Source organism: Apus apus, chromosome 7 (assembly GCF_020740795.1).
Source record: "Apus apus isolate bApuApu2 chromosome 7, bApuApu2.pri.cur, whole genome shotgun sequence".
Classification (NCBI taxonomy): Eukaryota; Metazoa; Chordata; class Aves; order Apodiformes; family Apodidae; genus Apus; species Apus apus.
Window position 1 is genome coordinate 2774986 of NC_067288.1, and position 14364 is coordinate 2789349.

The 14364-nt window shown below is 53.2% G+C and overlaps 1 protein-coding gene across 1 annotated transcript; it reads right to left on the reverse strand.

The window, feature by feature from the left end:
- Positions 1–222: 222 nt before the first annotated feature.
- NCF2 (neutrophil cytosolic factor 2) lies at positions 223–11151 on the reverse strand. The gene is made up of 15 exons (XM_051624957.1): positions 10894–11151; positions 9995–10077; positions 9593–9701; positions 9232–9366; positions 8760–8867; positions 7780–7839; positions 6583–6626; positions 6225–6366; positions 5577–5639; positions 5256–5334; positions 3823–3866; positions 3003–3154; positions 2811–2922; positions 1999–2161; positions 223–1254 (listed from the first exon to the last, which is right to left on the reverse strand). Exons 1-15 carry the CDS (start codon positions 11065–11067, stop codon positions 1157–1159), a joined length of 1566 nt encoding a protein of 521 aa, XP_051480917.1. The 5' UTR covers positions 11068–11151; the 3' UTR covers positions 223–1156.
- Between the last annotated feature and the right edge of the window lie 3213 nt (positions 11152–14364).

Genomic DNA, 14364 nt, shown 5'->3' on the forward strand with positions numbered 1-14364 from the left:
GCTTGCAAAGCTCTGCCTCTGTTGGGGGCTGGGGTACCTGAGCCTGGCAGGGCACAGGCAAGGGGAGCTGGAGGAGATGGAACCTTCTGACCCCAACCTGCCTGCAGATCAGGATGTTGGCTCTTGGCATCTGGTGTCTCAGCAGCATCTTTCCAAATCCGTCAAAAGAAAACCACGGAGATGCGCTGTTTTTTAAAGGATGGATTTTTATTGGGTCCAAACAACAAGTTCCTTCAAAAACAAGTGAGGTTTAGGTTGTTGGGAGAGCAGGCTTCTGCAGAACTTGCCTGATAGGAGCAGAAGTGGGAAAACTGCTGCCCTTGGCCTCTTTGAAGCAAATAACTGTAGGTGTCTGGCTCAAGCTCCAGCTTGTGTGTGTCGAGGATGGAGCAGGGCAGACCATTTTAAAATGCCAGAAGGAGCAGCTGCCAGCAGCCAGGGAGGGGGAGATGGTTTGAGAGCAGTGCCAGAGGCAGGGGGGCCCAAACCTCTTGGATAGGGAAGAGGGCATCAACATTGGTGTAGGCTTTGACAGAGGTGACCACTGCGTTGCTGTGTGACCTGCTGAGTGTCTTTCTAACTTCCTGTCTCCTCTGACTGCTGAGAAAAAGCTTTGAGATGCAGCTCCAAAAGGTGAAGAGTATGTGTGTTTGTACTGGTGGGTGGGTTTGAAGAGCATTGTCCATCGGAGCCGGGCGAGGCCGCACAACGTGTCTTGTTTAACCTCGTGGAAATTCAGCCCTTCCTGGTCTTACAGCTTCCTGAGTGCCTGTTCCTCTCCTGGCTCTGTCAGCAGGGCTGGCAGTGCAAGTGGCACCACCCACTCCTGGGTTTTCCCAGCCCCTGGCTTCTCTGTAGAAAAGCATCACTGAGGGCAGGGTGAAGGTGAGGCAGAGCTATTGCCAGCAGATCTGTTGGTAAGCAGAGCTTTTAGGACTGAATATAAGCTTAACAGGAAGACAGTTAGCAACTTTTTAATCAGTACCTGTTTTAGAGAGCAGTGCAAAGGGTAAAATAGAAGATAAAGCTTTTAATACAAGTAGACGTACTATTTTAAGTCCTTTTTCCAGTGCAGTGATTATTATGGAAACTTTTTAATTGCAGCAGTTGAATTCTTCATTTCTTTCCGTGTCCACGACCTTAAACTCTTCTGAAATCACATCTCCAGGTCTTTAGTGTTTGACTTCTGAACGAAAGCAGATGGGAAGATGCCAATCTTCCCATTGCACTGACCTTCTAACCAGTCTTCATTCACTGGAAGGTAAAATTGACACAATTTTTGTCACCCTTGGGATGTACAGGAACATAATGATCTCCACGTGCTACAGGCAGGCCCAAGATCACCATTTGCAGGTGTTCTGCTGAGAACTTTCTATGTCAAAGCCTGGTAGAGAGTGGGATGTGGGGGAAAAAGGGGCTGAGGGGGAATGAGGCAGAGAGCAAAGTTGTAAGGTAAGGAAGAATGCCAAGCCAGGTTGAGGGAAGTAGATCGAAACAGAAACCAAGGGGCTCAGAAGCTGCCTTGAATACCAGGTAGTGGAAACAAAGTGAGTGTGGCAATTGCAGGGGCAGGAGGCACTTGTGGAAAGCAATCTTGCAGATGTTGGGTCCTTCTTGTCTTGTGGCTCTGTAGACCTGGCTGGTGAGCTGCCAACCCTCCCTTCATCACGTGCCTGCACAGCTGAGGGTGGAAACACCTCACTAGGCTGGATACTTATTTTTTTATTGCTCTTTATGGGAATGGAGCACATTTGCCCTGTGAATTTGGAAACTGGAAGCCTGGTGACACAGCTCTTAACAGCATGTAGGAAGGCAAATCTTGGATGGGCCCTCAGGTTGTCCTTTCAGCAAAAGTTTTGGGGCTGACTGGGCAGATGCTGAGAAGCCACAACTACCACTGGGCTGCAGCTGCTGCAAGCACTGGGCACCTTGAGGTCAGGCCCCTGCTTTCACCAGAGCTGGGAGGTCCCTCCCCTGTCACCAGAGGAGCACCATTACCTTTGGATAAAACAAGTATCACATCTCCTGCCTGAAACTCCAGGTCTTCAGGTTGGGTGGCTTTGTAATTGTACTGTGCTATGACTTGGGTTGGTCCTGTCTCCTCCAGCGTTGCCTCCTGCGGCGGCTCCTCTGGCTTGTTTTCCAGCAAAAAGCCCTCTCCCTAGGGCAGGAGATAAGCTGGTGAGGACACCTCTTTACTTCTCCTGTTCCTTTGTACCTGCATAAGAGAGACTAGCTCTTGGAGAACAAGTCTTGCAAGGAGTGGCTGAAGGGAACTGGGGGTGTTCAGCCTGGAGGAAAGGAGGCTGAGGGGAGACCTTTTCCCTCTCCACAACTCCCTGAAAGGAGGCTGGAGTGACAGGGAACAAATGATAGATCAAGAAGGAACTGTCTCAAGTTGTGTCAGAGGAGGTTTAGGTTGGATATTGGGAACAGTTTCTTCACCCAGAGGGATGTCAAGCTCTGGCCCAGGCTGCCCAGGGCAGTGGTGGAGTCACCATCCCTGGGAGGTGTTTAAAAGCCCTTTAGATGTGGTGCTGAGGGACATGGTTTAGTGGTGGCCCTGGCAGGGCTGGGTTGGCAGTTTGACTTGGTGATCTTAAAGGTCTTTTCTAACCAAATTGATTCTTTGATTCTAAGCTCTGCATCTCCTCTCCTCCCCCCTTGGCTCCTCTGCCTTTCAAGAGGTTGCTGGCTGGCTCTGAAAGCCTGGGCTGGGCTTCTGGCAAGGAGAGCAAAGGCAAGGTCTGCTTAGGTTCCTTGCCAGGAGTGGGCAGAAGAGGTGGCCATCACTGCTCGCTGTCACTGACCTCCGTGATGTCACACCAGACTGTCAGGCAGTTGTCCTTGCTCTGGCTCCAGGCTGCATCCAGGTTCTCTGTGCTCAGGGCCACCAGCTCCTGGCTCTCTGCAGGCTTGTACCTGGGTGTGCCGAGAACATGGGGTAAGGGTGGGAGCCCCAGAAACATGGCTCCTAGTGCTGGCAGTGGGTGATGCCTCACCTCAGCTCTGTGTGCTCGGGCTGGAGTTCCAGCTTCTTGCAAACCAGGTCCAGAAGCTCCATGTAGGAGAGGCCTGGCTTGACTTGCAGGGCCACTGTGTATTTGTAATGTACCTTGAGGACATGGGGACTGGAGATGGCTGCTTCAGCCTCCTGCGGGGGGTAAACTGGGTGTGAGAGCTTGTGTGGCTTGGAGAGGGCAGGGAAAAGGACCAGGACATGGAAATGGCAGTTGTTTGAATTAGATCTGAGCTGCTGGTCAGGGAAAAATCTGTGCTAGCCTATCCAGCCTTTGACATTTCCCTCAGGGCAGCTCAGTGGTCGGGCCACCCAAGCTATGGCTGGCTGTGTGGCTGGTTGGCAGCCCTGTCCCAGGAGGGAGCACAGGAGCAGATTAGGCACTTCACAGCCCAACTGTAGCTTTTGGTGACCAAATCCAAGGTGTATCAACCCCCTCATTCTTAGTTTCTGAGTTTGGATTGTCATGTTTTCCCATCTCTCTGCCCAGTGTGACCTTCTGATTCACTGCCCCTGCCCACAAGTGGGTGTGTAACAGCCAAGCTCTCTCCTGTTTCTCCCTTCACAAGTGCCATGTGAGTTGCACAAGGGTTCTGCTGACGGCCAACAAGCCTGAGTCACCCAGCTGGGTCTGGATGACCTGCTGGCCCCTCTGACTCCCATCCTGCTTTGGAGAGGCTCTTGGGTGATGAAAACCTGAAACTCTTCCTGGGCTGGCATGCTTGCTGGTCATGCCAGCACCTTTCCATGTGCCATGTAACATGGGGTTTGTAACATGGATCTTGGGATTTGCAAGATGTTACCTTCTCTGTTTCTCTGGGCTGCGTTGCAGTAGCAGGAGTATAGTCTGTGGAGGAAGAAAGAGGTGGCTCAGCAGGTGGGACGGGGTCAGCATTGCTGCTCTGGGCCTAAATATGCATTCAGATCTCCTGCAGCTCTTCTCCTTCACCTCTGTCATTACCTAGTGACCAGCCCTGGCACCAGTGGTGGACCCTTGAATGGAGGCAGCATCCATTGTGATAGGATTCATCCCTAAGGTTTAGCTGTAACCACACCAAGCAGAGGTTTGGGCTCTGCCCCTTCCCTCTTGTCAGCACAGGAGCTTTAGGAGTTGGGGTGATTTTCCGAGTGGATTTTTAGTGTCTTTGCTCTTCTGGTCTCCCAGATCCACACTGAAAACTGGAGGTGATTCTTGTCCTCCTGGGGTCAGGAAGCTAAGTTCAGACCTCCAGGTAGTGTGATGGGATGCAGGTTTGATGAAGCCCCATCACAAAGATCTGTTGTGTCTTTTGTCAGTGCTTTGACAAACCTGTGCTCATTATGGGAAGGGACAGAGCTACGCTCCTGGGTGCAGTCCCACTGCTGGAGCTGCAGTGGCTTTTGGTGCCATGAAGATGCTCTAAGGGTCCCTGAGATGTTTGCCCTTAACTCTCATGAGCCACAGCCATCTTCTCTACCAACTTGACCACTGAAAGCCAATGTGTGCTTGGGACATCAGCCCTGTCCTGTCATTAGCAGTCACCTGGTCCACCCTTCCCCACCAGACCCTGGCTCGAGCCCACTCAGAGGGGTTGGGCAATTGCTTGTCCACCTGCTTCCCCTTGGCTCCTGGTTTCATCTTGCTGAAATGTGTGTGCTTCTTGGCTTTCAACCACCATGTCAGCCTGAGTCCCTGAGCACCCCTGCAGCCCTGTTCCAGCTTCCCAGCACCCTGCACCAACTCCCCTGGGGCCATGTGGTGGCCCAAGTGCCACCAAGCCTGCCCCAGGCCTGTGACACTGGGTGGCACTGGGCCAGGAATCCCCTTCCCAGGGCAACCACAGCTCCTTCACACCTAGCCCAGCCTGCAGCAGCACTGAAACCATCGCAAGGGCCCTGCTCTAGGAGAGGCCTCTAAGGAACCTTCTACTCCAAGAGTTGGACAAGCTGGGTCACTTGCCCTGTTCCTATCCCCAAGCCTTTTTTCCCATTAGTGCTGTGCTAATTAAGAGGGATTTGCTTCCTCAGGGACCCGTGGGCTCCATTTTACTCCATCCTCAGCACTGCAGGTGCCATCTCTGCCTCCTGCTTTCGCTCTTCTCCATCCTTGATTGCAAAGAGGCTCAGGACCGAGGTGGAGATGAGCTCTAGCCCTGGTCTCAAAGCGTGAGGACACAGCACTGAGCAGGCCCCCTCAGACTTGCTGCTGGGGGTTTTGCCCCTCAGGCACCCCTGTCCCTCCAGCTCCCTCACTGACCTGGTGGTGGCCGCCGCGGCTTCTCGGGAGCGGTGGAGCTGGGTGGCTCTGGGATCTCAGCTTCAGCAGGGATTTCTTCCTGTGCCGATGGGAAGAAGGTGGTGCTGTCAATCCCACCCTTCCTGAGGGAGCCCGGGACACTGGTTTTGCAGGTCCTTCAGCTCGTGTGAGGGTGACCATGAGCCAGAAGAACCCACCCCAGCATTATGAGAGGAAGGGAGTTGCAGGTGTGGGTCCTACTTGAAGACCCAGAATAGGTGGTGGGTGAATGTGTGGGGATCTTCTCTCCCCAGGACACTATCTCCTCCTGGGCCTCCTCACCTGAACGTGCAGCTTGTTCTGGAGCTCCACAGGCTCGAGGAAGTTGCAGGGGACGATCCCTTTCTGCAGGGGAAGGAGAGGAGTGGGGATTGCTTGGCAAGGAAGCAACCTGCCCCTGGGGGATGCAGCTGAGCTTGTCCTCCTCTTGCCCTGAAGCCAGGTGAGTGCCTGAGGCTTGAAGGTTGGTTGCTGCAGGTTGGGTGGGTTTCACTGAACCCTGTGGCCTAAGCCAGGGTGGACATAAGGGACTTACCAAGAAGATGGAGACTCCCTTTTTACAAGGAGTCACAGGGAAAAGAGAAGGGGTAATGGGTACAGGTTACTCCTGGAGACATTCCAGGTGGACTCCAGGAAAAAAATGTTCACCATAAGAACAGTTAGACATTGGAATAATGTCCCAAGGGAAGTGGATTCCCCTGCATTGGACAGTTTAAAGACTCAGCTTGACAGGGTGCTGGGCCATCTAATTTAGCCTATATTATTATTATCTAGAAAGGCTGGACCAGGTGATTCCTGGGCTCCCTTCCAACCTGGCATTCTACGATTCTGTGACTTAAGTCAGAAACTCATTTAGCTGCTGATTCTCTGCAGAACCTCACAGCATCCACCCCATTGTCCACCTCCTCTTGCCAAGCACACCCTTGGTACCTTTCCATTGAACATCACTGTAGCCCAGTTGTCCTTCTCTTTCTTCAAGACAAAGACAATGTTTCCTGGCAGGACCGGCAGCTCCTCATCGGTCTCGGGGATGAACTCGTACAGGACACGGTGTGGCTGCCCTTCAAGGGCCCTGGGGTGGGAGCAGTGGCCGGGGCAGGAAGGTGGGTGATACTGCTTCTTTACTTGATAGGGAGAACCCAGACCTCTGCCTCTACAATCTGTTCCCTGCCACCCCCCCAATTTCCCCCCACCAGAGTTTTGGGTGCCACCTGGAGAGTTGTCTGTGACAGTCCAGGACGAGCTTGGACCAGGGTTAGTGGTGTTGTCCATTCTTCACCCAACTCACCTCAGGATTTCTGGGGTCTTAGGCCTGGGTGGAGGATCAGAGGCCTACCAACAAGAAGACAAAAAGAAATTTATCAGTAATCTGGAGGATTTTGGTTACTTTGCAGAAATGTCCTACAGCTTTCACTCCTACACAGTTCCTCCCTCCCTGTGCTGGCACCAGGTCAGGTGTTTGGAATCTGAAGGGAGCATTTTGGGGCTTTGCAGGCAGCTGTGGTGGGTTTTCATCTCCCTGCCACCCTGATCCATAAAACAGCTGCCAAAAGTGCCCTGAGGAATATCCCTGGCTTTGCTCCCTCGAACGAGCAGTGTGTAAATTCTTCCCAGCCGCTGGTTTTCAGGGATTCTTCACACCCGGGATTTTGGTTTCAGCTCAAGAGTGTTGAGATCAGGGATTTGAGATCAGTTGAAGCAGCAAGTTGTGCTTCCCTGTGTCTTCTCTGTCTCGTGCCTGTAAAATCCCTACCTGCCATTGTGGTGCTTTGTGGTCTCTCCTCATTTAAGGTCTCTGGTGAATTTTATCAACCCTTTGAAGAAGCTACTTGAGATAGACCTGACTCTAGGTGTCAACACTTGGCTACGTTAAGACAAGTGTATTTTAGTTTGACTAACAGTGCTGTAGGTTGCAGCAGCTCCATGTCCTTGTATTCCCTTGAAAAGCTCCAGCTAAAACTCTCAGGTGCCTTTAGAGATGGAAAGATGCTGCTACATCATCATCAGGGAAGCAGCAGGGAAACTGTGAAGGGCTCTGGGAACTGTGAGGAGGATGGAGAATGAAAGCAGAACTGCTCTTGCTTCTCCACTCGTGCTTGGGCAGATGAACCCGGAGATGAAGAATGAACCTGAATCCTACAGAGAGGGTCTGTGACCAGTGCCTGCTGAAAGCCACCACCCCACAGCAATGGCAGGGGCAGAGGATGTGTCACCAGGCCACTACTTCCCTGTTCAGGGAACCGGCTTAACCTCAACCACAGCCATAGGTGGGTTTGGGCTGCACTGCCTGATGATGGTCAGAGCAGCTGAGATGTGTGGGCAGGGTCTGCCTCCTCCCCACAGCCAGAGTGGGAGGGTCACAGTGGCAATGCTGCTGTTTGTTCCCCACCATGAGCCAGAGCCCTTGGTGAGCTGCAGGACTGTACCCAATCCCCACACCCTCCTGAACTTTTCCTGAGGAGGCTGTTCATTGGTGGTGACTTACCTGTGGCTGGAGTGGAGCAAATCCTGAAAAACTGTCCTTGTCCACCACGGATGCCACCACCTATGTCCAAAGACAGGCAGGTTGTGACTTGGTGCTCGTAGACCTCCCTTAGACACCTGTCAACCCTCTGTTGCTGTGGGCCAAGCCAAGCTCTGAGGCGTGCCTTGGGTTCAAGAGGGGCTGTGGTTTCAGGCTAAGCATCTTTGACGACAGGCTGTGAGTGCTTCTGGCACTGAAGCTCACCTCTCATCCCTGGCAAGGTCTTAGCCCAACATTTAGGTCACAATGACTCTACCTGCAGAAGAGTTTCCCTTTATCTTTTAATCACAAATGTTGAAGGGAGTCAAAATGGCCAGCTGGAGACCTTACCTCCTGTAGGTGACTTTAAGCATCATTTAGGAAGCTCATAAATGTTTGTGTGCAAGTTTCTGGGGATCACCTGAAACTTGGGGAGCTGTTTGGCTCTCAGTTGTCTGATTCCCCAGTGCATGCACGGCCCGTGGGTCACTTTCCAGAGGGTGATATCCCTGAGCTTGGACTTTGGACACTCATGGGAGAAAAGTGTGCTCACTTATCTGAGCTGAAAAGCCCCTTTCAAACGGAGCAGGGGAAGAACTGGAGGTAATTTCTGGGTGCCAATTTTTAAACAGCTTCTCTTCCTCCCCCTGATCAAATGCTGGCTCAAGTTGAAGCTCCAGTGGGACCTTTCCAGCTGACTGACTGTCCCTCATGTCTGGCTAAGGAGAGAAAGTGAAAAGAGGCCACGCTCTGCAGAAACATGCTTTTAGTTCCTCTGCTCCTGCAGGTGGCCTGTTCCCCGTGAGACCCCACGTGCCATCCCTTCCACCCAGGGGGGATCCCTGAGACACGGGCCAGTTCCGTATCTCTGGGTACCCACCCAGCAGCAGCTCAGAGGGGTGATCAGCAGCTCTCCTCAACCCACAGGCTTGGCCTGAATCAATAAGATACTTCTTTCCTACCATAGCCTTGCCCAGGTAGTCCTTCTTCTCCAGCTGAGCCACTTGCTTTTCATTTGGTCTAAACAGCTTCCCAGCGGGAATGGCCACCAGCTCGCAGAGCTTCTGCTTCTGTAGCACATAGAAGTCACAGCCTTCTTCAGAGGTGAGAGCAGGGACTGCTTCACGTCTCCTTCCTTCTGCCTCTGAGGTTAAGGTCTCACTCCACAGAGTCAAACACCCCCATGACAGCCCGATTAGATGGACCCTGAAGCGATCCATTTTAACCCAATCTGTCTGTCCCTGCCTCCCCAGTGATGCAAAGCTCTTCCCACCAGCCCCTCTCTCCACGTGACACCCCCATTTTGCTCAACCCACTGCATTTTTCTTCTAACACCGCAGCTAACAGGCGGTTTCTCTGTCGCTGGGATTTTTCTCCCTCCCCGTGGGGCTGCTGTGAACAAAGACAGCAGCTGTGAGACCTGCCCCTCCTTACCAGGATGGCTTCCATTGCCCTGTCGATCTTGTTGTGCTGGGGCTCAGTCTTCATGCTCATGGCCAGAGTCAGGTGCTCCTCAGCTTTCCCCCAGTCCTGCATCGTGGCGTGCACCAGCGCGATGTTGTAGAGTATCTGCCAGAGGAACGAGAGCAGGAGAACCAGCTCTTGGAGCAGCTGGACCCTGCCAGGAGCAGGGGTGCAGGAGAGGACAGCAAGGTGGTGACCCTGCACGGAGCGCTTGCACCTGCTGGCTTGTTTCTTCACAAGGCATGAAGAGACCTCTGCCGTCCTCTGCCTGGGTTTCTGGAGATGATGAACAGCCTCGTGGGATCAGACCTGCCAGCCAAGGGTTTCTCACCTCGCAAGCAAAGAGCCTGTATCGCAGCCCCAGGATCTTGTAGTCGATGAGCTGGTTCCCTCGCAGCTGGGCCAGTGCCTCTTTGAAATCCTTGACTGCCTTTTCATGGCTGTGGACCAGAGGACAAAGGTGTCACCACCTGGTGGTGGCAATCTGCCTGCTCAGTACCCCTTGTGTCTGGACTTAAACCGAGTTCAGTTGGGTCTCTTCTGAGGGTTTTCAGACACCACAGGGGGAGGAGAGATGCTCCAAGGCTGGTGTTAACCCCGAGAACGTCACTCTCTTTTACCTCGAGGGGTTGTGATTTGGCCCCTGGGGCCCCAACCCACCTGGGGCCATCCTCAGGTGAAGGCTGGCACCTCCACGAGCAGCAAAAGAGAAATGTTAAAGCCCTCCACTCACTTCTGCCTCCGGTAAAACACCGTCCCCCGCTGGAAATAAGCCACTGCCAGGTGCTTGTCACAGCCAATGCTCCGGGTGAACGCCTGCGTGGAGGTAGGAGGGGGACAGGAAGGGGGTGAGAATGGAAGACCTTGAAAGAATTGAGGCTGTGGAGCAGTTATTGCCTGTCCTGCTTTAGCCAAGGGGCCTAAGATGGGCAGTGGCTCCCTGTGGCACTGGGTGGTGGAGCCTGTCCCAGGATCCTGATTTTTTTGACCTGAAACCATCAGTGTCTGAAGGAACTGGCAAGAAAAGGAAGCTTAGGGGAGACCTTTAATAAGTCTCTGCAATTCCCTGAAGGCGGGTGGGAGAGAGGAGGGGTCAGTCTCCCCAGTAACAAACAACAGAACAAGAACAAGTGGCCTCAAGTTGTGCTAGGGGAGGTTCAGATTGGATATTAGGAACGATTTATTCACCCAAAGGGCTGTCAGGACCTGGCCCAGGCTGCCCAGGGCAGGGGTGGAGTCCCCATCCCTGCGGGGATTCCACAGATGTGTAGGTGTGGTGCTGAGGGACATGGGTCAGTGGTGGCCCTGGCAGCGCTGGGTTGACAGTTGGGCTTGATGATCTTAAAGATCTTGTCTAATCAAAATGACTCCACGCCCTGTGGCTGCAGCTCAGCGCCTCTGCAGTCCCCGCTCGGAGGCAGGGGGAGCAGCCTCTGCTGCTGCCTCCCTCTGACTCACGGGGCAAACCCGTTCAGCAGGAGCAGCCCAGGGCTGTCCCCCTTCATCCCAGCTTTACAAGGCCCTGACTCCTTCCCTCGGTCAGGCTGCACCCTTAATTCCTCCCTCCCCGCCACGGTCAGTGGGCAAACGGGTGGTGCGGGCGGGACGGTGACCCCGGGGGCTGCTCCTTACCTCCTCTGCCTCGGCCAGCTGCCCCAGCACCAGGTGGATGCAGCCGATGTTGAAGCAGATCTTGGCAGGGGGGTTCTGGACAGCCAGGAAGGCCTCCAGGGCTGCTCTCCAATCCTTCCCATCCGCTGCACACACCCCCTCTTGCCACAGTCGGATCGTCTCCACCAGGGACATGGCGTGGTCGGGGACACCTGGTGGGTCTTGCCCCTCTCCTCGTCCTTCCTCGCTCGGCCTCTTGTCTTGCTCCCTTCTGCTTCTGCCTCCTCTGCTGCCTGTGCTGCAAACCTGGCAGGAAGTGGCCCCAGCGGCGTCAGAGAAACGCGGCCCTGGGATGGGGAAGTGGGGCTGAGGCTGCTCCTCCCGGGCTTTGCACGCCAGCCGCGCAGCGGCTCCTCTGCAGCTCCTCACCGCTTCGGGTTGTGCTCCTCTGGGTTTTTCCTGAAGAGCCACGGGTTTGGTGAGCTGGCCCGTTGGCCAGGTCAAATGTAGGGTTGCAAAGCCCCAGGGTGAGCACGGCAGCTGGGCCTCTTGTGCCCTCCAAAGCGTGGTCCTCGACAGAGGCAGCTGTGGAATGGTTCCTGCAGGCATCTCCTGGCCTGCTGCTGGGCCAGAGATACCCTGCCTGCCTGCTCTGCCACAAGGGAGGGTGAAGTACAGCCCAAGAGCGGTGCAGAAGGAGAGGAAATGGTTCATCCTGGGGTAGGGATATTTTTCTGCTCACTTAGTTACCTGAACTGGCCCAGCGCTGAGTCAGGTTGATCCCAAAACTGTATAAAGGAACTTAAAGGAGGATGCAGGATCACCCATGGCAAGTGTTGGGATTTTTTTCCTTGCTTTTCATGGAAGGATGGGATCTGGAAGGTGCAAGCACAGCAAACACAGCAGCTACCACTCTGTGGCATTGTTTTTAATAGAACCTTCAAGCAGTTTCAAAGCTGTGACAAATACAGCCCTTCTAGCCTGTCTCTTGTTCCCCTTTCTCTTACCAAGCTGATGTAGTAGTTTCTTATACAATGAAGTCCAAGAGGAAGTGAGTAACAGAGATGGTGACACCTCCTGTAGGAGATTCTTGAAATCCGAGTCAAGAGTTGGGTAAGAAATACATAGAAATGCCCAAAATCCAGCTTATGGTGCAGCAGACCACTTCCAGTTTGTACAGCAACAACATGCACAAGTTTATCATAATTTCTGGAGAGGAGACCTAGAAAAAGGTTGATGCAGGCACTGGAAAACATTACGTGTGAGGAAAGACCAGGGGGATTTACCTTGTTTGGGAGGAGATCTGTAATGCAGGAGGAGTGGACAAGACAGTGTGTCCAGCACCTTCCCCAAGAGTCACTCTTGTCTGCACAGGACCTGATTATTTGTTTTGCTCACTCCCCAAACGGTGGCAGGGAGCAAGGCAGGAGCTGGTGGGAACTCTTTCTGGCCAAGTGGAGGATGACTGGCAGCCCAGGGCTTGGCAGGGGCTGCAGCTGTGGGCAGAGGGAGGGCAGCAGTTTCTCTGGGCTCTTGCAAAAGCAGGATGTGACTGATAAGGTGCTTTTGCCACATGCTCTGGCCAAAGGCAGAGGTGGGAGGTTTGCAAGCCACCCTCAGGAAGCACTTGAGCCTTCCTCACAGAGCTCTGCAAACCCCCTTCCCCTTCAGTGAGCTCCAGTCTGCAGTTATTTTTCATTGAAGGCATCACAGGAAGGGAAATGTGTTTTGCAAAATGAAATTGTCGAGGAACTTTTTTTCTTTCCCGCCCGTCTTTCTCTGTTTTCCTCTTCATTCTGGAGTGATAATGGCACTACAGGTGTCTTAACAGCTCCTCTGCTGTCCCAGAGCTTGTGCCTCCTCCTGTGGAGTTGGTGCCTGAGGATTTCCTGCTGCTCTGGACTCACTCAGCCAGTGGTGGCCCCCACAGAAGAGCACAGCAGCCAAGCACCAGTCGCTGCTCAGCACAGCTGGGACTTGCTCCCTGCCTTTATATTTGTATGGTCCACAAAATCAAGCAAGGTGGGATTTGGAGGAAAGAGGTAAACTACTTCTTTTTTCCTTTTTTTTCAGCTAATTACCTTTTAACCTTCCTGTCAATCAGTTACCAGAGAAGTGCCTGCCTGCAGAACTTCCACTGCTACCCCTGCATTGGTGGATGGGTGCAGGTCCATATCTATTCTAAATACATCATAGCCCAGCATGAGGGGAAACTGGAGAACCTCCAAGATTCCTCCTCTTGTTGCCTTCATTTATTTAATGCCACCTAGAGGATCTTTCGAGGTCACTTCCAACCTCCAGCATTCTGTGAGGCAGCCAACCTGCTTTGACATGAGTCGTTTTGGAAAACATTTTTTCACTTACCTGGCATTACAGCTTTTTTATTACTTTTTAAACTGAGGATGGGTTGGTGACTTAACCAAATTTGGATGAATGGAAGGGAGAGGCCGAAGACAGCCCCTGGGAGAGCTGTTGGGACAGAGGCATCACTGCACGTGGCCAGGAGGGTGAGGCTCCTGGGTGTACCCAGGGTCAAAACTGGCATTTTTTCTGTGGGTTTTGCAGCAGAGCCAGGTCTTGTGCTGCATGTGCCCAGTGCCCCCTGCTGTGCCCTGTGTTCTGGAGAAGAAATTAAGCAAGGAAAAGCAGCCTAGGGAGGGAGGGCACCAAATGGTTGTGGGGTAACCACACTAGTTGCTGGTGGTGTTGAGGCCCTGGGGTGCTGTGCCCTCTGAGGGGGAGTGGGTGATGGGGTGGGACAGGCTGGGGGACAGGGCTGCACTGCCCTGCTGGGAAAGGCACAACCTGCAAGGCTGGGCTGCCTGCATCTGCAACACGTGGCAGCTGTGGCTGTGCAGGCCTTGGACTGTCCTGGGGAAACTGAGGAAGGAGGAGGGATGGAAGAACAAAAGGCTGTTGCTGGAGCTGTCTTCTGATCCCTGAGTGAAGGCGGGTGCAGCAGGAAGGCTTTGGTTTGAGCTGCCTGAAGGCATTAGCTCCAAAGTGATGACCTGGGTAATGAACAGATGTCCTGCAGATGTTAGAAGACTCAGCAACAGGTTTCTGTAGGCTCAGACCCTTCAGAAGTCCAAGCTGAGCACACCTGCGGTAGCGATGTTGTCTCCTCCCACCCGTAGGTCAGGCCCAGGACTGTATCCATGACTAAATGTTTAACCTCTTGGAGCTGGGCAGATGAAGTGTGAAATCAGGAGTGTTGCTCCACACAACCACCCTGCTAAGCCACGACCCTTTTCCTCCTTTTGTTCTTGAGGAAGCCTCTAACATTAATGGTTGTGAAGATCTCACTCCCTGGCTACAATTATAGGCAGAGACGTTTCTAGTCGCCCTAGTCTGGAACATTTCTTCTTGTTTAAAACACCTTGTAATGATCCCAGATTTTCTAGTTGGATTTGCCATTACACATGTGGCAAAATATGGTACAAATCACTGCTAGAAAGCAAAGCTATAGAGAAAAATAATGGAGGGGAGAAG

Bases quoted from the DNA above. Each gene is read 5' to 3' on its own strand.
- NCF2 (XM_051624957.1), bottom strand. From the start codon at position 11,067: ATGTCCCTGGTGGAGACGATCCGACTGTGGCAAGAGGGGGTGTGTGCA. The intron at 6,367-6,582 runs GTGAGTTGGGTG...CTCCCACCCCAG, and splicing joins AAGACCCCAGAAATCCTGAG to GGCCCTTGAAGGGCAGCCAC. The intron at 3,867-5,255 runs GTCAGTGAGGGA...CTTCCTCCACAG, and splicing joins GCCGCGGCGGCCACCACCAG to ACTATACTCCTGCTACTGCA.